The sequence below is a fragment of the Vanacampus margaritifer genome, chromosome 9 (genome assembly GCF_051991255.1).
Source record: "Vanacampus margaritifer isolate UIUO_Vmar chromosome 9, RoL_Vmar_1.0, whole genome shotgun sequence".
Classification (NCBI taxonomy): domain Eukaryota; kingdom Metazoa; phylum Chordata; class Actinopteri; order Syngnathiformes; family Syngnathidae; genus Vanacampus; species Vanacampus margaritifer.
In genome coordinates, this window is record NC_135440.1 from 9,015,660 (window position 1) to 9,043,646 (window position 27,987).

The window sequence follows — 27,987 nt, forward strand, 5'->3', positions numbered from 1 at the left end:
TTGAATGGATAACATTTTGGGCATATATTAATCATAGTCATCAATCATCAAGCAGTATGGTTTTGTTAGGTATTGTAAGATTTTTAGCGAACACAGTAATACAGCATGTGTCACTTTTTTATTTTATTTGAAATACACACGTGTCCATACGGCTAAAATTTTCATAGTGGCTATATGCATTCCCACCTGCATTCCCTGCAGTGGAAGCATAAACTTAATCAGTGTTTACTTTCAAACTGTACAATTGAAATTAACTTACAGACTTAATAGAAATGCGGCTTTAATTCCTTCACAGTAGATTTGCAGTATTAAAAGTGTTCAGTTCAAACAATTAGCATGACCCTTCATCCAAAAGCAACCAAAAACATGTGTTAAACATTGTATGGTTTTGTTTTGATAATTGTTTTCTACTCAACTTTTCGGTTCAGTTTAATTCATTTATGGCTATAATTCATTAGACTCACTTTATCCCAAATGTTCGCTTATCTCCTAATTCCAATTAAATGCCTGCATACCACTTATGCAAGTCTTTTTTTTTTTTAATCTCTAGCATATTATTCTTTCCAAGAATTTAAATAGAAGACGACAAAGTGTGAAGCATAACTTCCCAGCGTTGCTACCCTTCTTCCTCTCTGAGCCACAATGAACTCATATGATGTACTGAACAAACTGCTGAAAACTGTCAATTGAAACAATGCATCTCTGATTTCTGCACTACCACAAGCCACACCGTCGTGATGTTGTTTCCACTACTGACGCTGACCAATCGTTTTGCTGGCAGTCACCAGCAAGTAGCCAATGAGAAGGCAAGCGAAAGATTGAGGCTAGCAACGAGGAGGGGAGCGAAAATGCGAAGTAGGACAGTAGACTGCAGTAACAGTCCCAAGGTCCCCATGGGGACTCGGTGAATCAACCGCTGGAGGCTGTGTGTGATTGAGCACTGACTTAACAGGGTGTTTGGTGCCAACATGAACACATAAAGAGCACATTTGACTCTTTTTTTCTCTTTCTTGTTCATGTCTTTATTTCGTTACCAAAGTGATACACAGACACCAGAAAGTGAGAGAGGAAAAAACATGCCGTGGAGTCACAGCAAGACACATAATGAGGTTTCCTCACCATCTCTACCCCCTCCATGCCTTTTGTCACTGAAGATAATTCCTCTGTGAGTCATGTGAAGAGCTTTGTCCAATGGGAATTTTAATGTTGCGTCGATGCATTTTAGAGAATGAATAGCCGCCTTTTCTTTTGGCGGCCTTGGTTGATTTATAGACCTTGTTTTAATAGAGCAGTTTGGCACTGTTGTTGGCACATACCGCTAAGTGATAGAAAAATAATAAGACATTACTCATCTCAAGGACTGTTTGAGTGGTGAGACATAATGTTTTCTAGTGTCTTCATCTGGTATTGTTTTGGTGTAAATGTTGTGTTGAATTACTGTAAGGCATAACCCCCCCCCCCCATCCAAAAAAACAACAACAACAACAAAACAAAAAAAACAATGTTATTTACCTGTATAATTTAAGATAAAATAAAAGCACCAGTTAAAGGGATGCTAAAACATTTCATTAGAAGATCATTGTAACATCATTGTTACAACCTGCAAATAAGTAAAAAAACTACCGAAAAAAAAAAACACTGTGGCATGATTACGACAGGAAAAAGCCACAAAAAAAGCAATTGAAGGACCATAATTTGCTTTATCCAAAATATTTTTTTCTTTTCTTATGCCAGAAAACAACTATAAATATGGAACGTCAATATATACAGTGTTTCTCAAGAATTACTTAATTATTATTTTGTAATTAACTAACCTTGCAAGTATTCAATTTGAAAAACAATGAATTATTTTTTATTTTTTTATTTTTGGTACCGCTTACCCTTTTCAGTGTCTCCAGGAGCTGGAACCCACACTGCCTTCACTGAAGTGAGGCGAATGTACCACAACAACTTATATAGTATAATACAGTATTATCAAAATCTAACCTGAATTTAATGAATAAGTAACCTTAAAGTAGTAGAAAACGGGCACACACACAAAAATCTTATTAACCTTAATCATGTGAACACCATGGACACGAATATGCTAGATTTAGTCTTATATAACAAAAAGTGACAGGTTTGTTGTGAACTTCAGAACTTAGTTGCAGCTCTTGCTTCCATATTGAAGTGTATCAGTAGAAGGAAAATCAATCCCATTCTTGCCTCTCTCACAAACTCAAAACTTCATCTCGTTATCCCTCCCTGACCACCACCAACCTGCAGATATGGGTTTCTGGGGAAAAGAAAGAAAAAAACTAACAATGAAAATGTCAAAGTACCGGTAGTTAGTTATCTAGCCATTTCATGCACAAATCATGACATTTTTTTCTGCCTTTTTGCTATCAATTTTCTGCCATTTTTGGCAATTTTGTAGACATTTTATTTATTTTTAAGTTTTCTTTTCTGCTTTTAAAAAATAAAATTTCGGACTTCTTGGGCAATTTTGTGTGCATGGTAATTTTCGGGATTTCTTCTTTTGTTACTTTTGTGAATTTTTTGGCAATTTTGCGTACATTATATGGCAATTTTCTGCTTTTCCTCTTCCTTTTTGGACATTTTTCTGATCACTTTTTAAACATGCTTAGGTATTATTATTATTTTAAATCTACCTTTTGTCTCTCTTTTTTTGAAAACTTACAAATTTGGACTCTGGCATTTTTTTTGTCAAAATCATTCATTCATTTAAATAATATTTTATTTAAAAATTTAAATATGTAAAAATAATAATAATACTAATTAGACATCCACAGGGACTTTAGAGTCACATGTGGCAGCGACTTTTGAATAGCTGTCCACTGTAATGGCCACTGTACCTGAAAAGGTTAATGGCGGAAATGTAACCTTAAACACCCGCTAAGGGCTGAAGCATTGTGTAAATGACAGCGCCTTTCTTGGCAACAAACTTATAACGAACTCTCCGCCAGCAATGCCGTGTTGCTGTGCTTGTGTGTGTACGCTGGTTTTATGCTATAAGCAATGGACTGATTCTGTTCAGTCTGTTGCTTATAGCACCACAACATACATGCTATTTAACATTAGCATTTAGCATTAGCATTAAGCTGGAGGACTTAAAATGTAAGTAATGTGGTTATTTTAAAAACACAAGGTTATTTTCTCTGTTTTTTTGTTTTTGTTCTCGTATCTCAAGTCTCTGCTTGCTAGTCCAAGCAAAAAAAAAAATCATTTGAACGGTGGGTCTTATCTCAAGGCACCATTGTCTGTAAATTATTTCATAAAAGATGTCTTTGCCTATACGTTATCTGGAGTGGGAGAGAAATTCATGGTTGGAGCCAACTCACCTAACACACCCATCCATAGCTTGTGCTCCCTTTCATTCAGTCTTGTGTCAGTGTTGTCGCCAGCCATTAGCTCCTGTTACATTGACATGAAGGTTAAAAGCCTCATTGGTCAAAACTGCCCAATCACCCCTCAACAGAGAATTGCTGCTGTGGCATTTAGCAAGGGCAGATGAGTGTAATGTGGCGTGGTGCTCTATACATCATTATGCGGAGGTGTCCGACAGCAGAGCAGAGAGTGTCGAGGTTCAGCTGTATTTCATTACGCTCCCGGATGCAATAGAAGACCTCATTAGCATGCATGGCCACAGGTTGTTGTTGCCCCCGTTCTCTGGGTGTCAGGAGCAGGAACCGAGCTTTAGTCTGACTGCCTCAACCATGACTTGCACATTTCCATTAAGCTTAAGATAGTCACAGTATTCCAATGGCTTTGTAATGATTGCCTCCATTGCTTTTAAATCCCTTCAATCCATTTCAAATACAGCAACTGGTTTGATAACTGTCGCATAGATGGATGTTGATGAGATTATGAGCAGAGATTCTTCTTCTTCTAATGAAGTACTTTATACATACAATTACAGTACAACCGCGTTTTATTTGGCTACATTTTAACAGTTAAGTACAGCAACATTATGGTAGTTGACCTTCTGTATTGAATTGCTTCCTTTTTTGAAGCGAAGACCCAATTGAATACCCACTTTTATGATTACTGCTGCATGGCTGAGATGGCCATGATTATGTAAAAAGTATTATAAGTGAGTCAGAAATAGCAGTACTTTTCATATAGCCTATAATATTTGCATTTCAATTTGAAGACTGTAATTTTAGCCTACTAATAAATTAAATTAAACTTATCAGTGCTGGACATAAATCATTAAGGTTAATGCATGTGTCCTTGAACACCTAGAACGTGACTCGCCTACACTAAAAGTCAGTTGTAAAATGCTGTTGCACGTTATCCAAGCTACTAAACGTGCACTAGTATTGGAAATCATTGAAGTTGTGACTAGACATATAAAACGACATAGGACCACACACTTCCTAACTAGATGTTTGCCAAAAATGCCTTTTTAAATTTTGACTAAATATAGGGGCTCTTAATATATTTTAGTTTTTATAATACATTTGTCATGCAAGGTTGGCACTTAACTACCGAGCAGCAAACCGACATTAAATCATGCTGTCCATTTTTTCCCCACAAAAATCATCACTCTTACATTTTTTATATTATTGATGTACTATGTTTGTCCTACATATCATGTTAAATGCACTAAAAAATTATTAGGCCTACTCATGTTGTAGTATAGAGCAATATAAGACCCAATGTAAGCACACCTATACCATTACAATTTAAAACTACATTTGATGCTTATTTGCAAGTCCGGCAACCGCAAAATCACATATTAACTCATTAACTGCCTATAGACGAAAAAATTCATTTGAACTATTTCTATTTTTTTCCACTTTTGTTAACAAGAGTATGAAAACCTAGAAAAAAAATATTGTACATTTAGAACAGATATAAAATTTGTGATTAATCGTGAGTTAACTATTGAAGTCATGCGATTAATTACAATTTAAAAAAAAAATAATCGTCTGACACCCCTAATTTTTTTAGGGGCATCAGGCGATTACATTTTTTAATTGTAATTAATCACATGACTTCACTAGTTAACTCCAGAGTAATCACAAATTTTATATCTGTTCTAAATGTACAATACATTTTTTTCTATGTTATTATACTCTTGTTAACAAAAGTGGAAAAAATATGAAACTAATTGAAATAGTTTAAATGAATTTTTTACGTCTATAGCCGTCAATGGCAGTGAATGAGTTAAATGATTATTTTTCTTTGATTTAAAAAAAAATGTATTTTTTAAATTTGTTTTATCATTTGGGGGGCTTTGTTTGTTTTTTCTAGGATTTTTAATTCACGTTTCTCCTCTTTTATAATTTTTTTTGATAAAAGTATAATAAATCTTTATCAGCGTTTTATGGAGAATTTTTGGAGTTAAAAGAGAAACTTTTTTTTTGTTGGCGTTAATCAAGGGGCCACTGAGAATGTGGTCGCAGGGTAGGCATGCGCCGCCAGTTGCCCATCCCTGGCACATAAGATATATTCATATACTGTAGCTTCAACTACACACACAAACAAGCTGTTTTGATAACACCGATGACACAAAGTAATAATGCAATTGCATAGGAAGTTAAGAAGACGTCGTGTTTGGAATAGTCAGCTCTTCCAGGGAAAGAGGGGCTGGCCTTGTTTATAACCCATTATCTCACGAGCTAGGCTTGCCTGACTTCCTGATCCCACGGGAAACAGAGGTACGACCCAGTGCTTCTGTTCTTACTAGATCATAGTTTTTATTGCTAAGGCTAACACTGACAATGACGTTATTCTGTCACCAGCAGACTTCATATAGAACGGTAGTCTATCTGAGGCAGTATGTAAGGCCCCTCCCCCTCTAAAATTCTGTGACTGCCACTGCAAGGTATGGGGAGCAAAGCAAAGCGGATGAAAAGACGGCATTGCGAAGACAGCCTCTTTTTTTCTGGGCCTAATCCCTCTTAGTAGCAGTGTGATAAGTGTGTTTTTACTTAGCCTCAAATTTCCTTTTGTTTATGCATCCTTTGCCAAACCACGTGGGATCCCTGTGGAGTCTGATAATCTGAGCGATTCCAGTTTGGCAGAGCTGCGCCAAAGCCTCATGGGCCAGGTCACATCACAAACGTGGAGTAGAAAACAAAATGCCTACACCCGTTTTCCATCATTTTCTCTTCTTTCTTTTTATCTGATGATAGCAATCAGCCAGAGTTGGTGTCTGTTGATGTGCATCTCTCATTGCTTGCAGGAGCGATTGGTGCAATCATAGATCGTGACAAAGCTCGTTTATTTAAGCAGATTGCATGTGTGTGTGTGGGGGGGGGGGGGTGTCTTGTTTTTGTTACATAGTGGGGCCAACATTCTGGAATTTCACAGAGTTGTGGGGCCCACCCGTCCATGTGGGGCCATTTTGCTGGGCCCCACAAGGGTCAAGACTTGGTTTTGGAGTTTGGGTTTGAATTAGGTTATGGTTGAGGTTAGGGTAAGGATTAGGGGTAGGCAATCATTTTTGACGGTTGGGGTTAGGGGAAGGGGCTAGGAAATGCATTGTGTCAATGAGATGGCCCCGCAAAGATAGTAAAACAAACCTGTGTGCGTGTGTGTGCGTGCGTGCGTGCGTGCGTGCGTGCATGCCTGCCACGTTTTCACTAGCCAATCGAGCCCGGGTTTCTCACTGTTGTAAAAGGCAAAAGCCTTTTTTAATATACAGTCCTTTTCTCAGTGGGTTCTTGTTAGGTGCTCATGATGAACAATAATATATTTGAATTACATTCCAAATTCATTGCAAATTAATGACACATAATGCTAGTTGGACTGTTTATGTCCTGATTTTGCGCTTTCCCGACCAACAATGGACATCAAACGCCCGACCAACTATTTTATGTCTTATAAAAGTCATAAACAGGGTGTTGTTCCAGTCCAAACCAATAAAATTATGTTTTCTTCGACTAAAATAAAGACTAAAATGCTAGATTTATATTCGATATATAAAAATGAACTAAATTCAAAACAGGATGAGGTTGACTAACTATGATAAAAACTAACAAGCGTGACTGAAACTGGACTAAAACTGAGACTGGAATTAACACTACTCTGCACTGAATTTAATTGGATAAGGGGAGCCACTCTGATTGGCCGGGAGTCGGCTGCATTCCCTCCCACAATGGCGCAAGTGAAACAAACACCCTGTCCTCTGCGCTAAGTCTAGCAAAATACCGATGCAATGCAATGCAATTTCATTTTGATTAAGATGCCTAGAATATTTTGATGATTTTGATCATGTTTAATATGACCGCGCCATACAGTTAGAGTTGTTTTCATTGAATTTGATGCAAGACTGCACTGTAGCTTAACTCGTTTTTAGCTGTTCCATAAAGGAACATTTAGAGCACTGAGACAGGGGTTTGCAGTACTTTAATCAGCAAAATCAATTTTTCCAAGCTTAAACTCAGTGTTTATGATTCTAGCCTTTGAAGAAGTCCAGACCAATCAGCAACCATTGAGGAGATACAGTCAGCAGTGGTTTAGATATTATGAAAGCAAAACTGCAAGCTATCAAACAGCCCATCAACTAATATGAAATGAAAGTTATCAAAACAGTCTTATCAAAACTGTCCTCTTTAGGGGAGGCACAGAAGCTTGAGAAGGGGGGTGGGGGTGAGTTGATGCTGTATTTTTTTTTTATAAACCTATTAAGCTACAGCGCCAGGCTGCAAAAAAAAGTCTATAGAAAAAAAACTTTTTTTGTGATGTACAAAATTCAGATAAAGAGGCTTCCAAAAAAATTTCCCACCTTAAATTTAAATGATCATACGTACACTGGTAGAGACATGCCAAGCTGCTTTCATGTTGTCTGAGAAGAGGGTCATTGTCCTACGCTGTGAACCCCCCACTGGCAAAAAAACAATAAAAACAGGCGGAAGGTTCATCAATGTTAGCTTAATTGTTGAACTGTAAAACAATAGTGGTCTTTATAAAAACATATCATATACACGAAGAAGCAGGTCTGTATATGTGCTTGGTTGAAATGTGGAGAAGTGAACTTGCAGACCCCTACACACACACACACACTCTCAAATGTTCCTCCTGTTTTCATTTGTATGAAAAGTCACCATGTTAATTCTTTCTCCGCCTTCTAATTTTGTCTCCGAAGCTCGCACACACACACACACACACACACACGCACGCACACCAGTTTTGATACCAGTTGGCCTTGTAGCTCAATGTACAGAGAAGACAAGCTATAGAATAAGGGCTTCTGCTCTACTTATGAGACAGTAATTAGTACCAACTCCTAAGGGAGTGGAGATAGACTTCACACAGCTTGGCACTACCACGTTCTCTTATCCTTCACAGGCTAAAATAGCAGCTGCAGGTCTCTACTTTTTACTCCTTCCCCATCATTATGCGCCATCTAATGAAAAAAAAGTCACAATTTGATCTAATTGGCAAATGGAGCGCACGTATATAGCACTTTATCTACATTATTTGGTGCCCAAAGCGATTTACAAAGTTTCATATTCACTTATTTAAAAACATTCTATTGAAACAAAGAGTCTGCTTGGCACATTGTGGCAGCCGCTTCTACCACCAGAAAAGTTTTTTTTTAATTATTTAAAATGGCAGGATTCCTTGCCGTATCCTGACCAAAGGTAGAATACCATTTGGTTTTGCAACTGACGGCACTGTAAATAGACCCTTACTTGTTGCCGTGAACCAGCTCGCTAGGGATATGGAGGACCAAAACTGCCAAAATTAAAAATAAATAATGACTAAATAATGTATATAAATGTATAAAAGTCAAAATAAAAATGGTTGTAAAAATATCATTCAAAAATGAAATATAAAAAAATTTATATAAATGGAAATAAAACAGATATATATATAAAAATGTATATTTATATTTATATATAAATATAAATGTATGTATGTATGTATGTATGTATAGAGAGAGAGAGATTTAAATAAATAATTGTGGGAGCAGAGTGTTTTTATTTATTGATTGATATTTAATTATATCTATTTATTTTTGTATTTATTTCAACATTTGTATATATTTTTACTTTTTCATTTTTTATGGTTTATATATATATAATATATATATACATTTAAAAATAAATAAATAAATAATTACATGAATAAAAGGGAAAATAAAAAAGGATATAAAAAAATTATATCTTTTTTTTATTTTCCCTTTTATTCATGTAATTATTTATTTAGTCATTTATTTATTTTTAATTTGGGCAGTTTTGCGAGATCTCAAACTCAAACCAAAGTTGACAAACTCACTTTGCTTGTCTCTTTGAGCGAGAGGCCAACAGCAAGTGATGATAGAGGCGTTGATACACTATGGGCTTTATTGACTGACAGCTTAACACTTTAATTTAATGGTCATTAGATTGCTCACTTATGCCATACACTTTTCCACGTTTCCATTTTCTTCTGTCTGCCTAATTTGCTCCACTGGACTATTGGGTTTCATTTCCAAAAAACAGACTCTGTGATAGACAGCATTTCCATAGAGATTATGCATTTTCATAATACATTTAGACACTATGCCATGTGCACTCTTTTGCTGGTCCGTCAGGAGATGAGCATTTGGGTGAAATGGCCAAAAAGATTGCGTTTACTTCAGCAGTTTTGCTGCAATGATTGAACGTGTGCAGTTGCCAGAGTGAGTGTTGGGAATCTTGTATTGCTGTTTCAGGACTTTATCAGACTTGAGATTGCGTGTGTTTAAATTTATTCACGTTGTTGCTCAGATTGTTGTTTTACTTTGTATTTTTTGGAGTGTTATCTTGTATTCTATTTTATTAGTTCCCTTATAACAGCATGTTTGGAGGAAATGGTTTGATTGAGAACGTCCGTTCTGGTTCAGGCCAATGGAGTTTGTTGGGGTTGCGGTTGTGCCAGTCAAGTTTTTCCACTGCAGTCATCATCGACTTCCAATCGTCTTCATGTGACACAATTGCAGTTAAATAAATAGCCTAGTCTAAACCCCAACTGAATCTATTAGGAGGTGGGTGCCCCATATTCCCCCATAAAACATCTAACATACATATAAAAATACAAACATATAACCATTCCGAAAAGACAGCAGCAGAAGTGAGACTTCAGATTTCAAACAATATGCCAGACCAAACTGACTTTCCCACTTACACAGTGACGTCCTTAAAATTCCTCTAGCTGAGTAATTGGCAGAACCGCTAGGTTAAAGGCCTCATGTCGGCGTAACCTTTTTGTGGACGCACAAGAACATTTACTTTGTGTAAGGGGTGCTTTGAGATTGCTTTATTACTGTAGTGAAGTCTGAAAAAGTGCTCTAACCCAAACGTTGGAGCCTGTTGATATTGCTACTGCCTGAGTGCCTTTTGAAGATTTAGATGTTCATTTATTTGTTTGGTAAAATATTGTATTACAACTAGTGGACATAAACTGTTCCTTTGCAAATGTATTCCAATGCTTGCTTAACTTCACACTAATGAATGTTAGCACTTAGCATTATAATTTAGCGTGTAAGCAAAGTATGCATACTTTATCAAGTACATGCACGACGGACTGTCAGACTTTCAGGACCAAATTAAGCAATACAGCACATAAGGTAAGGCCAATTGTGCCTCTTTCCAGGTGAACTGTGGCCAGTATTTTTTTTTTTTTATCTTAGTTTGAAGTTAAACCAGCAGTGCACAGTTCATGTTTTTGCAATAGACTGTAAGCCATTTGGAAAATGGCTGGATTCCAATTTTTGTCTAGCAATACACTTTCATTTTTATAGTTGAAATGTGACATTATAAAATTCTGTTTTGTATTCAGAATATTGCTTATGTTAAATAATGAAATTACTATGCCGTCATTTTTTGGCCTTGTTGCTGTTCAATGTTTGTTTGTTTTAGATTGTGAAACTTTGTTGTCTTTGTGGTGTCCTGCTGTGATGTTCTTGACACTGTGTTGTGCAACCAGTGTGGCTAATAAATTCCACCTCAAGAAGGGCACGATTAGCCGATTGATTCTTTCTACAGATTACCGGGCCACTGGGAAAAAAATGGCATACATGATCTAATTTCTGCAACAACCCCTAATGCAAATATGCTTTGAGTGCTTTCCTTTCTCAAAAGAGATTTTCCCAATTCACTAATTATTTGCAATGCCCTAAAGCGATTCAAACAACATATTTATCTAACCATTGTTTGTTCATTGTCTCCATACAGACTGAAAAAGAAGTCTCAGTCGGTGGACATTGCCAGCCAAGGTTTCTCCCCGACTCTGATGCCAGCCTCGCCACTCAACAAAGCAGCATCAACCGTTGCCAAGACAACCGCAGTCCTCGCAGTGCAAGAGAACAACACCACTAACTCCCAGCGCCGCAGCCCACGATGTGGCGAACTGAAGAGAGGCTACACCATTGGTAGGCAATTTGTTTTGTCAACATTTGTTTGCACTGACTGAATTTTCCAATGTGATGGTTTGAAACTGAAACCTGCCAAATATTTGTATTTGACCCGCCATAACATTATGATGACTTGCACATTCGAATATGAGCTCCAATTTAAGAGAAAAATCTGTCATAAAAATGAATCAAACCAAATCTACCTTTACAAAATTATTATTAATGCAAACAAAAATACTTAATAATGAATTATTTTAAATAAATTATAATCATCTTTGACAGCATCATTCAACTCTGAGCATTATTATCTTTGCATAGGACGATTGCAGAATGTCATTGTGACAGTTGTCATAATGGCCTGTCTGTATATGCCTATTGTATACATCGCACATCATCATGACAGTATGGCTCCATATGGAAAATATATTGCAGTTCCCAGAAGGCTGTATGTCACCATGCAAGTGCATGGTCATCTTGGTATGTTGTCAGCTGCATAATTGAGACGAGCAGGTTGTTTCTGTTTGCTGCAGCAAAGAATTTAATAATTATATTAAATTAAAATTTGTTCAAACTTGTTTACCAGTATATAAAAAAAAATAAAAAAAAATAAAAAAAACTTTACTCACTCCAATAATGATTGCCACTATATTTGGCCCAAAGGACATTTACATCTATGAGCAAGCTACACACGAGATGGTAATCACTGGTAAAAATCCCATATCATGTTTTTTAAATGTATTATTTGTGTGTTTGATTATGGCTATAAATGTGTAAATAAACCAAATATTTGGAAGAACTTTGGGGTAATCAGCAATCTTCTAATTGTCATGCTTCCCCAATAATGATGACCTTTTGATCCCTCTAGTTTGATTTTTCAGTTGTAAATTCAATATATGTCATTACATTCTGAAATTGTATCTACTTTTATATTGAGAGTATAAGTGTACGGCATTGCTCAGTGGTAGAGTGGTTGTTTCTAGGGGTGGGAATCTTTGAATGTCTCACTATTCGATTCGATTCCAATTGTTGGGTCTGCTATTCCATTCAGAATTGATTTTTGATTAAGAATGATTTTTGATTCAAAATGATTTGATTGACAATGATTTTTGCTTCAATCTATAGATGTGCAAGGAATTGTAATGATCTACTCCAGTCTAACTCGCTAATGGTAATTAGCGCGCTACTCGCGGCACTTTTATCATTTAAAAAAACGGCACCACACTGCAAAAAAACAACTTTTATTAGAATAACTCTATCGTGACTTTTTCCTTCTACTCTCTAATGTGGCTAAAACTTAACAGTGTATCAGACCGCGTGGAACCACACTGCCCCTTAGTGGCCAAATCAGGTACAACATGAACAGCGCTCCAAATAAAGGCACACACAGACAAAGGCAAGACAGTATAAAATAATTTAAATAAAATCGATTTTAGGACATTTAAAATCGATTCTGAATCGTACTAAATGAGAATCGCAATTCTTATGAGAATCCATTTTTGGCACAGCCCTAGTTGTTTCCCAAACCAGAGATTGTACAGTAGGTATATTCTCCAGCCCTTGTGGCCATGTGGAAGTGTCCTTGGGCAAGATACTGAACCCTCAGTTGCTCCTCATGCTGCAGTGAATGACGAGTCAGTGTGAAGTACCTTGTAGGTGGAAAAGTGCTATACAAGTGAAAGCCTATTTAAACACGGAACCACTATGACTAAAATGTTTGGCTGTTTCCAGGATTTTTTTATTTATTTATTTTTACACATTATGAAAATGAAATACTGCGGTAGTGAGTCACAATTACACACATATTAGCATGCATTCTTGTGTGTACATTCAACTACGAGTCAAGCCACAACAGGTCTGAGAGCAGAAAAGCAGCATGTCTACTGTGACTGAGGATGATTTGGTCCCAAAAGAGGGAGCTGTTTACTAGCCACTGTTGGGTCTACACACTCCTGGTAGTCTGAAAACTAATATATTAAATGAGGGCCATACCTTATCTTTTTTATTTTTTTTAAGTGCACAACTATACATACAACATACAGGAACCGCTGTGGCAACAACAGCTTTGTACCCCTACTTTATGAACCCCTTTACACTTATTCCCACCACAATTCGCTGCTTGAAAATTCACTTATTTGTGCAGTTTTGGGGGAGAACTTTCGTTATTCGCAGACACATTTTGGCTGAAATACAATTATTTTTGTTTGTAGTAATGTATATAAAAAATGTGTTTGCACTAGGGGTGGGGAAGACATTTTGTGTTGAGTTAGGTCTAACAGGAATCCAAATCTGATCTCAGTTTTTCTCTATCTCGCCATTTTTTTCTTTAGGTATAGGATCCGCATTTATGAATATTGTTTATATCAGTATGCTTATTTGTTTTATGTAAATGAATATTGGATTGCTGTATATTTATTTTCATCTTGAAATGTTCTATGAAGATTTATTGTCCTTTCCTAAAGCTCATTCCCGTGACTAGATCTAAAGTCATAAATTTAGATTGTTACACGTCATTTGTCAGACATTGAGTCATGTCGCCTCTTAAAATTTCAAGGTTAGGATTTTCAGAGGACTGTGTGGTCATAGGTCAAAGGTTACATCAACGAGTGTAGAGAGACAGAGAGAGAGAAAAAGAGCCTCAAGCAGGTGAAGATGTGTCATTCTGCTGATGTCTCACTCCGATAAGATCACTACATACAGAGTCATCATGTATCGACTCCGCTGCCTCGGCAAGGCTCCCGTGCAATTGCGGATTGATCTGCCTTCATAGCTATCAGTCCAATCGGCAATAATCAGTGAAAGGAAACTGCAGGATAAAGATGAGGTAATGGCCCTACTGTTGACATTTTTACCTTCTCTGATCATCTGTTATCTGCTCAATGGCATATGCAGGCTGTTTGGGGAAAAAAGATCAGGGTAGTAACAGTACAGTAATTCAGTCATTAAATGAAATGTGGCCATTTTTTCCTCCTCTCTCCGACGTTTAACTGCATAGGCACAAATTGTACAAGCTTTTCTAAAGCATGAGTCATAGCAGTTAATCATTTGCTACGGCTAATGTTGGCCTAAATAAAACTCACTGAGTCCAAGGCTTGGCCCGTGTGCACTGCCGGCAGAAATATAGTATCTGTAATGAATTATACTTTAATGAACAATTGATTACTGGCTGACCCTCATCTACAAGTATATATTAAATTGTGAGAGGAGCTCTGGCCTTTTCTCGCAGCTCTAATCCAGACACATTCCACTTTCAGGCCTATTCTGCTAAGGTATTGTAATAGTAGATTCATAATATTGTACATCCAGCTATCTGCAGAGCTGCGTACTAGGCCTTGTCAGACCACTAGACTTGTCATTAGAGGCACACACACCACATCTACAATGCTGATTTATTTTCATAAATAAAAACATTCTATCCAAATTGATTGCTGCAAATGTAAAGAGGGAATAAGAGAAGGATCTAAAAATTATGTGATGAATGTCAGTCGTTCTCAGACGTGACTTGGAGACGAGAGCAAATGGATCGGTAGCATTTTTCACAGAAAAGAGAGACATACAGTAGAAAGGGAAAAAAGAAGCTGAGATTTCCTGGAATCTCCCTTACGCCTGCAGTGTTGCCTCCCAAGAGGGTATGTTGCAGCTTTCCCCCTGATTCGTAGCTTCTGACAGCCTTTATGTTCCAGTGTCTCAGCTGACATTCACATCATTATATACATCCTTGAACTCAATTCAGTACTGGAACACCAAACGGTGGTTGAACACGTCACCATCTCACTCAGTCTGATGTCTTTTGTGTCTGTCTACTATCAAAACAATTTTGTCTGTATACTGCTTAATTCGCAATGGAAACAATTGTCAGCACTGAAGCACCAAAGCAGTCTGCAATCTTGAGATTCATTTCATCACATCATGATCTCAACGGATTGCAACCATCTCACATGCAAAAATATACAACACCAGCAGGATGTGTCAGTGCAATGACTATTGTCTCTTTCACGCTTCACACGTGTCTACTTTCACACAACTGGATTTTTCCCAACTGGAAGGATTTGATAGGAGTGGGGATGAAGTCGACCCAGAAATTTGCTAGCCTTCAATGTCATATCAAAAGTGTAATAGGCATAAGGCCACTAGGTGCCATTGTGTGAACAATATTTTATACATGAGAGTCACAGTCCTAGCACTTTTGTTTTGAAAGTAATTTTTGTCACACTGATGTCACCATGCATTCAGTTCAGGGATAGACCAGTGTTTCCCACACCATGTTAACTCTTTGACTGCCAGACGTTTTCAGAAAAGGAGTGCCAGCCGATTTAAGCATTTTGACTGATCTTTCAAGGTCTACAGAAAATGTTGTGTTTGGACTATGGAAACACACATACTACCAAATGAAAGATTGGACTCTCATCTATCATCAGAAAAAAAAGTGTTGTTTGTTTCTACCTTATTCCGTTTTTCAGTAATCAACAATAGAAAATGGTTAGTTTCACCCAAATGCTCTGTTTTGAAACAAAATACGGAGAAATCAAGCTTTTTGTGAAACGATATTTCATGCACTCTAGTGAATTTGACACCTTTTTTCCCATGAATGATGCCACAAACACCTAAACAGTGCTTTACTTCTGTAAAACACTACCACCTACAATGAAAAAGTGTTTTTTGATAGCAAAATACGTTTATTTACATTCAACAGTGTAACAATTTGACAAAACAATTTGGCAAATTATTTACAAATGTGTGCAACCGTGGTACTATTTACAATTGTGTGGATGTTTCAAATACAGTTTTTCTTTTTGTAACACTCCCCTGCGTGCAAGTGGACGCAGCAGGATTTGCACGACAGATTAGTTTCACTGCGATGGCCCCTTCGCGTGCAGAGGCTACACTTTCTTGCTGGCTTTTTTTCCCGGGGAATAGCAAGTATATACTGCAGTGTGTGTTTGGCCATGTTGCCATCAAGTCTACTCTCAGGATCGTGATACGGTGACATTACGGTGGTGTTACGTCTGGCTTCCTTATGTCCTTCAGTTCCTATACCGGGTGGTAAGAGATGTTCTGATCCATCTTATCTGCTCCATTCATGGTGGCATCGTAGTCCATAACCAGTGTCTTCTCCGTGATCAGACTGTCCCCACTCCTCCGATGAATATGCATTGGACTCGTCGTCCGATTGAACATCCGCCTGAGCAGAAGTGCTCGGTTGTGCTCCGCGTTTTCCGGCGTTAGCATCGCTAGCGGGTGAGGCTTTATGACGTGATCATAGCCACCGCGTCAACGCTTCCAACTTCGGCGTCAACCTCGGAGTCACCATCATCATCGTCGTCGTCGTCGTCATCAATGTGCTCTTTAGCATTGGTCGATGCTTTTCGTCTTTGAAAAAAATGCTCAAGCGTGAGCTGCTTGCCACCGGTCGACATTTTCGCTTCCCCAGCCATTCTCCCCTCAACACTCTAGCTCCGCCTCACGTCTTCTACTGACGCTTACCCAAACTTGTCCAAAGAGAGTCATCGCTGCCATCTAGGGGCCAAAAATAGTCATTATACTAACTACATCTGCTTGATACTTTCAGCACAGCTGGCCAAGGCTTTCCTCCACCCGTTTCCAAAAAAAACCATAGTGAACGTCTTTTAACGTCTTTGGCGCTCCTCCGTAGGATTTTACTAAACGTTATTTAACGTTTTTGGCGGTCAAAGAGTTAATACTTGGGTACCCAAGTAAACTGGCCGCCACCCAAGAAGTTTGCAAGAAAATTTTATAAAAATGTATATTAAAAAAAACGTGTTACAACCGGATTTACCGTATATAACGATATTTTATTCATATTTGTTTTTTGTTTTTATTTTAATACAAAATAAGTGTAAAAATATGGTGTCACTGAGTAATGTGTTATTTTTAGTCTGAAAGTTTACTAGAATGCACGATATGAAGTGACATTTTTTTGGGGCCATAACCCAAATACTCCACCCACCATCCACCCACCCAAGTATATTTCAAATCTGTTGGAAACACTGTAGACAATTTATCATCAGAGCTATTGAGAGGCCACATTGCCCACATACTTCCTAACCAGATGTATGACAAAAAAAATGGCATACGTGCATATGTGCTAAATACATGTGCTTAATGTATTTAATTTTTTATAAAGTCATATCTCAATGTATATAAAATGGTCCACGATGCTAACCCAACAACAAAGGGTTAAAAAAAATACACACATTATTATTATAATTATTATTATTATTATTATTATCATTTATCGTTATTGTCATTATTATTTTATTTGTATTTTTTGTAGTGCAAAGGAATCTCGTATAAAAATTATCATTCAAGGACGGCACAAAATTGCTGAACTGCAAACAAGCCAGTCACTCAAAATTATATTATTATTGAAATACTCAGTTTGTCGTACATACCGTTCCAATTCCGCAAAAAAAATATTACGCTTACTCGCTTTGTAGTAGGGTTTAGTAGCATGCTTGGGGTTTGACACCCACGGATGTACATAGTCACAGATTCCCCCCCTCTTTCAAGAGTTTATTGCCGCCAGTTGCCCATCTATGATTTAGTTGAATGTTCATGTGGAAACCCACATGTGCTGTAAGAAATGAGCAAAAAAAAAAAATCTCTGCTCTGCTGTTACACATATGATGTAGCAATTTACCAAGAATATGGAATGTGTTCAGGTGCCCGGAGAGCCACTGCAGATATACTATTTCAAATCATCTTGGAAAAGACAATCTGAATGGGAGTGCTGTAAATGCCTATTAAAAAATCTGCATGACTAATGACCTTTGAAAAGGCCAGTGTTTTGCATTAGGCTAAACTGATTCAAGCAATGAGTAGCTCACTCTGCATACTCAGCATTGTTTCTCTACAACACCTGACAGAGCAAATGCTAATAATAATAAAAAAGACACAAGCATGGCTTACCCTTACTCGTCAGGAGTGGTGGTGCTATGGCAGCCGTGAGACTGATTACTCCCCTGTTAGTTATTCATTGGATTTTCACTGCAGGGTCGAAGAGGGGAGGGGACGGTGCTGGGGGAGCAATACACTAACTTGCTGGAAGCTCCCATCAAAGTGTGCTTGATATGCAGTTTCATGAGTAGCACTCAGAGGTCGGAATTAAATCAACAGCTTTTCAATACATCGATGGATTGTCAGGGTAGATGTTAATTTGCTATACTGTTGCCTCTTCAGTACCGTAGTTTGATTAGAGCACATGGCAGGACCAGTTTGTTGTGATTAAAGTGTTCCCCTCTGCAATGTGACATGAGAAGCTAATCAGCGGGGAGTTTGACGCTTATAGCCACCACTGCAGGCGAGACACAATAGTTGTTTTTCGTCCTGCATTGGTCGTTTGTGTCTCAGGTGGCTCGTCTTTTGTGTTTACACATCAGGATAGTAGCCAGAGGTGCCAATTATATATCACATTGACGGTATTTGGTTGGTTGGTTTATTGAACATATAAACATAAAACAAATTACAAGTATAAAATATAAGTAAAAAAGAAAAAACAAGAATAGGAAGAAGGAAAAGAGTTTACATGTTCAAAAGGGAGTAGGAATAATTTAAAAACGTATCTAGTCCTACCCCGTTTGTTTTGTTCATAGACAGCAACTTTCATATACTGGTACTTCAAAGGTCAAATGCCTTAAGGCTAATATAATGTGGAGTCTGACAAACAAATTCAGGAGAAATAGACCTCAAATGTTGTGCGCACTTTTGGCATTTAACTGTGTGCTGTTAACATAGCACATAGCCATCAGCACCCGTCGCTAGACGTCTAGCCAACACGCCCTCATTTTCTAGACTTACTCTGAATGCGTTTTGCTTTGTCCTTTGGCTTTTTGGTGACATTATCTTCTCCTGAAAAGGTTTAACAAAGCAAAGAAGAAGGTGAGAAGGAAAGAAGTGACTGAAGGGTCGCCGGTTACAAATTGCGTGTTCCAAAGTGTCCTTGGGCTGAACACAGACACTGAATGAACTCCAAGAAGGAGTTTATGTACATTAGTGGCAGATTGTTTTAGGAAACTGTTTTTTAACATAAAGGTTAATATCTAGTTGCACTTGACAATCAATAATGTTATTGAATTTTTTTTTATGTTGTTGATGTGCATAGTCACTGTATTCGAATGCATCTATGCCGAGCCCCCCCCCCCCCCCCCCCCCAAAAAAAAATTTTTTTTTAACTTTGTGCCAGTATTTACATGTATTTCCACAGATCAGCACAATTATTTTATTCCATTTAAGTATTTACTGATGGGGCATCCTTCCTCATCCACCGACACCAACAATTATGATGTCCAAGAGTAGCGCCTTTCCCTCAAAAAGATACTAAATCAAGATCTTTTTTTCTTTCTCAAAAATGCAAACAAGGTTATAATGAAAATGTGTCTTGACTTGCCATGACTTGACATGCAAACTGCATTTTCAATTGTTGTGTCATATCCATTTCAAGCAATCAGCATTTCAGTGGTATTGTCATGGGTCCATATTTAATTTTGCTTTTTAAAACAAAATACTTCTTAATGAAGGATACTTTTGATGGTTCTGAGGAACAACTAATATTTTCAACAGGTGGGAGATGGGGGGGTGGGGGGTTGGTTAATGGATAGAATCATGTGTTGAGCTATGTATTGTGATGCCATTGAACCTTGTACAGTAATCCTGAATAATCCACCAAATATAATATCACTTCTGTGCCTAGTATTTATTACACAAGCTTCATACTATTTTCACATCAAAGAAAGAACCCCAATCAAATGTGATACGGAAACTACATTTGCCATTAATTGGAAATGGAAACAATAAAAGCTTTGTGGGTATTTGAGCTTAACATTGCAAGGCAAATGAAAATATTCAACTTAATTCTCCTATTAATCACCATGTGAGATGCAGATGTAGTTGAATTGTCCCTACAGTATGCGGTTGATCTGTGTCAACGTGTAGCATGCTTCCTCTTATTGACTGAATGAGCACAAGGAAGGAATGGAGTGAGAGCTATCTGTGGTTCTCTGTTAGCAGCACCCTCTGCCATGCCACAGTGCTTTTTGCCAGCAGAACTACTTGTGTGCACAGAGATAAGCCTGAGCTCTCTTGCCTTGGTGCTACAGGCTGGTCACGTAGCCCCACAAAACAGCTTAGCTTCACAACGTGATCCAATGAAGGGCCTATTCTCTTATCCTCTCTTACTTATGCTTCTTCCAACCCTGCAACATTCTCTTTTAGGTCTACGCTCTTATTCTTTCTCTCCTGCATGTCCTGTATGCCTCCATGCTTAGGAAAAACAGTAAAGGATGTCTATAATCCAACCAATTTATTGCAAATACGATAATGCAGTAGTAAAGTCATAATTGCTATTTGTAGGAACAACACAGCTGAGAATGCCCACTTGTGCCTTGTGCACCGTTTGTAACCTTGAAATACATATTTGCTTGAAAACATTTTCAAACCATTAACATAAAGTATTAAAAAGAAAACGCTGAGTACATTAACTGAGCGTGCCTTCTGTTGTGCAAACTAGTTAATTGGGACCATGTATCTAATGTTGGGACCTGGTGAGTAAACATACACTCCACAGCAACATGCTGGCCTACTTGCAAACCTTTTCTCTAAAGGTTAATGGTATGCTTAAGTCATCCCAGACAGCAGTAGAGCAGCTTGAACCCGTACTTGGTTACAGGCAGAAAATGTCACCTCTTTTTTCTAATGTATGTTTTCACTTCCCTTACAATTCTCTCAACACCTTTGATGTTGTTGTCCCATTAAAAGGTAACTTCACTGAAATAGCTTCCTAAAATGTGCCTTCTGGAGAAAAAAAGTCAATGCACATAAACAGACTATTTAGAGACGGTTCTAACACTTCAGAGGATTACTAATAATTTTTCCACTTCAGAGAAGGCTAAAACCAACAGTACTCAATCATTGGGCAGAATTTTGGTGAACATCAGTTTAAATATAAACTTTCAAAAGTGTAACCGACTGCTCAAACGAGTATTTACAGTTATGATCCAAATACATGTTTTGCATCAGCAGCCAGGTCAAGATTTAAGCTCGCCAGACAAACAGGCACACACGTGGAATAAAAAGGAACTTTTATCCTCAGACCGCCTCAATGTCACGAGCATCTCTATGATGTCAGTGCTGCCACAAATGTCCTTTAGATATTTGCCTGGCATTTGTCATTTGTAAATGTCTCCAGAGATGATCCATGTAGCCCTTAAATCAATTCTGGGCTTTTAAGCAGCTCTTGTAACCTTCATACTTTCAAAAGGGAGGGTGAGAGCGATATTAGCCTGCCTGTAAGAATGCTCCACAGTCACCTGTTCCAAGGTTAAATGCAGATTTTTATCTTCAACAAAACAAATTGTCATGCATCAAACAGTGTTGATCTAAATCCCCGGAAGTACCCACAACAAGGACACCTAGATTTGTTGCCATTTCCACAGCTTGGTCAACAACAGCAAAATTCATTCTACTGGTGTGCAATAAAAAAGTAAAGAAAGAAGCCTGGAAGTAAATTTACTGCAGTGCTACAGTAAAAGAAAGATTTGTACACCATATATTGGTCTGCTGGTATAATTATGTGAGCTGGGGGTCTCTTGGTGGCCCTCTTTTTGATGGGTTCGATTTATAAATGCCACACAGCTAGTAATCTCACAGTTTCCCCACTTAGTTTGAAAAAGGCTCTCGCTAGCCTCTGCCTAGGATTGATTACATATACCTCAAATGAAGAGTAAGCAGTTTTCCCGCAATCAAACGCCAGGTCCAGCCCTTGTATTGATTCATTTTGCAGTGGAAAGAAAACAAGATCTGCCACTTCATATAACTGTTGATATTCGTTTCCCGTATTCTCATGAATTTATGTTTTTCTCGTGATGTTTTTGCCAGCATTTAAGGCACATGTGTAGAGAAGCGATGGATGGATGGTTACTTGTATACATTTTTCTCTTACAAGGCAATCATCATTCCACATTTTTTACTTAAGGCATAACCGCACCGTATTTAAAAATAGATTGCAATAATGGCAGGTCCTACCTCTGCAACTGTATTAATCCGATTACCATTCGGAAATGGGAATTTTAAATCAGAACTCTATTTAATAGTGTCTCAAATTGCCTTCACAAAATCTCTGAGGAAGACTTGAAAGCTTTTGTCTGAAATATAATGCATATCCCAGCATTGTGCCTGCACATAACTTAACATATATCCTCAAATACCTGCCTCTGCTCTACTACTGACAATGACGTGCCTCAAGAAATTGGCGCCAATTGGTGCAATGTCCATTTAAAAAAATAATACATTTAATAGATAAATAAAATACATTGCTTTCTCCCTTCAAGGGAATGGATATGGTTCCACTGGGTCCAGTTAGTATTTCACCACAGGTGGGCAAAACCGTCGTTACATCGGCCCATTATGGACTACGTTTACATGCAGGCAATAACCCTTTTAAAACCCAAATACTGACTATATATATATATATATCATGTAAACATGCTCTTATTCGAGTTTTTAAAAACCCGAATAAGACCCATGGGTTACTCCTTTCATAACTTGAATTCTTGCATATTAACTCATTCAAACCCAAAATCGTATAGGCTAAATAAGTTTTTTTTAATACTTTGTCCTTCACTCCCAAAAACGTATTTATACAATTTTTATTTAATGTTTTTATTTTAATGCAGCTTCTGACCTGAAGAGATGGCTTAAAGCAATGGTAGTTATTTAAAAAAAAAAAAAAAAAAAACGGCCAGCAGGTGGCAGCAGAGTATAAGAAATCAGCCGAGGCCATGTTGCAACAAGCTCTTTTTCCCAGTGTTAACATGTTTGTGAATAATGAAGACACTTTATTAAAGTTGCAATATGGAACTTTTGTCCCAAAAATAACTTTACAATAAGCATTTTATTTGACCATTAATGAGTGAAATGCCTTCTAATTAGTAGATTAACACCTTAGCTGTTCACAATGGGTACTTTCAATGGGAATTTCCCACGCCATGTCTGCGGATGTGACGTAATGTGCATGGTGTGTATGTGGAGAACGGTATGTGCAGTTTCATTTTTCGTCAGCATGTGGCAGTAGCGATTCAAAATGAAATCTTCCATGTTCAGTAGCTTTAATGATGAAACTTTAGTATAATGCATGTTTTTATAGCAATAGAACACAATATTCTGTGGGCCTTGCAAAATCAGTAAAAATCCAGTAAAACAGTGACGGGGGTTGCTTCTGTGAAAATGGCTGGGAGTGAATGAGTTAAACGCAGTCGGAAAACCTTGATTGAACGGCACATTGTTTTTCGCTGTGCACATGTTCTATTTTCTTCTTCATCTTTGCAAGGAATCTTGGTCTTTGTAGTAACGACTTGTATGCGCAGCTCTGTCCCACTCGCTAAAGGAGCCTCACTTGAATACATGGATTTCTCTGCGGCATTGTCACGTTATTTTTTGCCTCTACGGCGAAGATGCCACAGTTTGTGTCTATACACACACACACATATATATACAGTACACAAGTAAATAAGTCCATGCTTCTGGCAATTGGACGACGTAGCAATGAACCACACTTCTGGGGCGAGATGGAAAACGACTACTTTATTTAGCATGGTGAGTAACATGATTATGTCTTTTATTGACCGTAGAAAGTTAAAAGCGGAAATGACGTCTATTTACGTAACGACTCTCCGCATGTCGCTCTTCAGAACGGGGTATTCCAATCAAGCACAAATGACCATGTAAACGGGAGTAACTCTGTCCGCCACGCATTTAAGCGGGTTACCTCGAATGTTTCAGATATCGGAATTCTGACCTTAACCCAAATATTGCATATAAATGTAGTCATGGATAGTTGTCGACCTTTAGCCAAGTACTTTCGTAATTTCGGAAAGTGCTTTATGACGCGAAGCCTAGAAAAAAATACAAGGACTGAGCACCAAATGAAGCAGGTTTACGTCCATCGATCCAGTTGAGCACAGATGGTCCTTTTCAGTCCGTGTATTGTTAGAATTACAATGTTCAACCGAATGAACAATACTGAGCTCTCCAGAGGAAAAAAAAAAAAAGAATTACAATGTTCGTATACAACCATTTGTCATACAGATGAAGGCTTTCTTTGCCTTCTTCAAATAACCATTTGAGTGAACACTGTAAACACTTCTGGACACTAAGGACAAATGATATACTGTAGTATTACAAAGCTGTTGAAACTAAAATTAATTCAACTGAACTTCCAATGAATTTACATTACAGCCTTAGAAAGAGATTATAAAGAGCACAGCGCCCTTTACGTAAATGCATATTTTTGTGCGGCTATTCCTGTTAAACACAATTTTTCAGCGGTTAAAGTGACTAAACTGGGCTTTAGTCAAGTTTCAGACACATTGTGACCCAGTCACAATCACCTTCTGTTGTGCCTTGTTTTGCTCGTTCCTCATTCTCTTCTAGGCTCCCTTTATTAGAATATTCAAAGCTGTGTATTGCACATGCTTCAGGGCCATATTTGCTATGCACTGGTTTATCCAAGAGGAAGAGTAGCTGGAGGACCGATTTAGCCGGCCTGAGCGCTACACTGTCTCCTCATACGGGTCATTGCTTTGGACATTCACTGGATGGCGAAGCTCTGGAAAACTGTGACAAAGAAGCATAATGGCGAAAGAAACATTCATCAGGTTTGAATGATTCCCTCTTGTCCGACTTGATAAGCACAAAGCTGAATACAGCAGTGTGGAAATAAAACTGGCACTAATGAGCAAACTACGCATTTCACACAAAGTTGTGGCTATTTTTAGTAGTTTCTTTCGTACAGTGTGTCTCTATTATATTGCATTGTTGCAGGGACGGTATGAAACACTGATGTATGCTGAATGTAAGGTCATGACTGCTGCTCTCAAGTTCTTGACAGTTTGCATTTGGGGACTTGTGCATCAGGCAGACATGGAGATGGCGAGCTGCGCGCAGGCCATGGGCTCTATAATGCCACATTTAATTGGCCCATGCATATCTTGACATCTTCTGACCATCTATGACACAAGGAACGTACCGAACATGGATGATATGATGATGTTCTCCTTTACTGCTACGTAAAGCAGTGCTTCCGCATGGGTTATTTTGTAATCTTTCCATCATTATCCAATTAAAAGAAACAAAAATGTTCTTTGAGTTCATGGTTATGTAGAAACTGTGTTCTATTAATGAGCTTAATTAAAAAGATTATCAATTGACATTTTAGTAAGATGTCGATTATATGCCTTCATTTAAATTGCTTGCAAACTTTTATGCTGTTAAATGTTAGTATTTTAAACAATAACAATATGTCCAGAGATGGCAAATCCAGGTCCAGAAAGTGAAAACCCTGCCACAGTTTGACTTTAGCCCCAGGTGCTATCTAGTTAGATCACACGGTGATCGTTAACCTCAGGAATGGCGCGATCCGGTCCTTGAGGGCCGGAGTCCTGGAGGTCTTGGATATTTCCCTTCAACACAGCTGATTCATGATCAGCTCATCAGCATGCTCTGCATAAGCCTGATAACGATCCTGTTAATTGGAATCCGCTGCAGTTCGAGTAGGGAAACTTCTAAAATCTGCAGGACTCCGGTCCCTCGAAAACCGCAGCTTGCCATTCCTGGTTTACCTGATGGGGAGCTAACTAGCTAGCACCAGGGGCTAAAGCCAAACTGTGGCAGGGTTTTTACTTTCTGGACCCGAATCAACACAAACAGAATAGTTAGTTTGTTAGGTGCATAGAAGGTGACAGCTTTGAATTATTGTGTAATTTTGAACCAAATGTCAACATTTTCATTCTTTAATAGCGCTGTTCCCAGCCAAGATAAATTCTCACGGTATTTGTGAGTTCACAAACTCCCGAGAATACATCTTGTACCAAGCCCATTGATTTCAACCGATGATTCGGGCCAATAGCGACATTGCGTTTGGGGCGTGATATGCAGCTGTAACGAAACCAGGACACATCGACGCCGGGGGAAACAATCAAACCTAACATGGACGAATGGACGCTGCAATTAATTTTGCTCTTGCAGAATTACTCGCCATTTCCTTGTCGAATAGCGAGTGGCGCTACATACATTTTTAGCTGGTAAAGATGTTCGTGCTTTCCTGCCCCCCTTAGACGAGAACAAAGATTACATTTTCAGCCGTGGTCGTGGTTGGTCAAAACAAACGCACATAAGATGCCGCATCGTCCAATCAGCGCGAAGTATAGTACAGAATGTACCGTCTTTCCCGAGCAAATCACCGTGAAGTCCCAGATTGATTTTGTGGGACTCCCTTGAGTGAATCACAATATCAATATGGCTATGGGGTATGTCACGGAGGATGCGGAACTTTCGACTTCCTGGTTTCCACACATCAACTTTGTTTCCATTTCCTGTTTGCAACGTGTTGGCCGAGTCCCAGTTCTTATGCTTCCGCCTTTGTGCCCATCGGTTGCGCGTTCCCATCGTCGAGTTAGAGTGTGTCTGTCTCAGTTGTCCAAAGCATTTGAGGGCGAATGTTGGAACACGGCCATCAGTCGGAAATGACGCTGATGTGTGAAACACGGAAGTTCGTGGCGTCCACCCCTTTGCCGGGTTAGTTCCCAGCTGGTCAAGACAAAACTAATAATTTATGCATTTTAGCCTCATTGATGTCTGTGGGCTTAAATAGATACTTAACTCATTGAGCCATTTTCAGCAGTGAAAATATTTTTTTTTTCCAGAATGAATTTGATAACTGCATTATTTTTCATGTACAATTAATACCTTTAAAACAAACTTTTCCACTTGCTGTCAACTGAAGATGACATAACCTGTGCTGAGGTAACGACCAATCATGGCTCAATTTGCTGACCAAAAACAGAAAACAGGTGAGGCATGATTGGTCATTACCCATTTCCTCCGCACAGTTGATGTCATAATCAGTCAACAGCAAATGTGAAAATGTGTTTTAAATCTATTAATTGTTCAAGAAAAATAATAAAGTCATCAAATTCATCCTGGACCAAATATTAACTTTTTACTGCTAAAAATGGCTCAATGAGTCAAGTATCCCTTAAATAGCAAGCTCTGTACATTGACATTAGGCATCACTTGTTTTTTTTATTTTTTGTTCCTACTGTATACTATAGACACACAAACTAATTACTGTGACATTGTGACTCTTTTTCATATTTATTTAACATTTTTAATACATTTAATTGTCCTAGTCACTCTGATTACTGTAAAATCCTGTAAATAACATGCACCCACATATAGGCTAATACTCCCCACCTAATACCCGGCCGGGGTCTGCCTCGACTGCGGGAAGCTTGGCGGAACTTTGGAAGCAGGAAGTAGATGTGGACAACTTTGTAGAATAGGAGACTTGAAGGAAACGAGGGCGACTGGACGGTGACAAGGGTGACGTGACGGTGACGAGACGAAGAAGACTTAACTACGACGTGGACTACTGGACTGAGACAAAGATGACTAAGGGTGACGTGGACGACTGGACAAAAATAAAGGGTGACTTACTGTGACAAGGCTTGACTGGGGACAAAACACAGACGCAAGGCTTCCAAAACATTGCTCTGCCATCAACACCTGACATAAATAATGATCCCACACCGATTGGACAAAGACAACAGACTAACTACACCAACACTAATGAGAAACACCTGGGG

General features: G+C 38.3%; 1 protein-coding gene and 1 long non-coding RNA gene across 7 annotated transcripts in view; one reads left to right on the plus strand and one right to left on the minus strand.

Annotated features, from left to right (window-relative positions):
* The window catches only part of oxr1a (oxidation resistance 1a), a 163,966-nt gene that overhangs the window by 70,327 nt on the left and 65,652 nt on the right, over positions 1–27,987 (plus strand). For all 6 annotated transcript variants that reach the window (XM_077575837.1, XM_077575836.1, XM_077575835.1 and 3 more), the window contains one exon: positions 11,154–11,350. In XM_077575837.1, coding sequence (XP_077431963.1) covers positions 11,154–11,350 — 197 coding nt within the window. The remainder of the gene's footprint in view (positions 1–11,153; positions 11,351–27,987) is intronic.
* On the minus strand, positions 1,521–27,958 carry LOC144057871 (uncharacterized). Its single transcript, XR_013295337.1, has 4 exons — positions 27,839–27,958; positions 7,764–7,837; positions 3,342–3,414; positions 1,521–2,275 (listed from the first exon to the last, which is right to left on the minus strand). It is a non-coding gene; the product is annotated as an uncharacterized LOC144057871 (long non-coding RNA).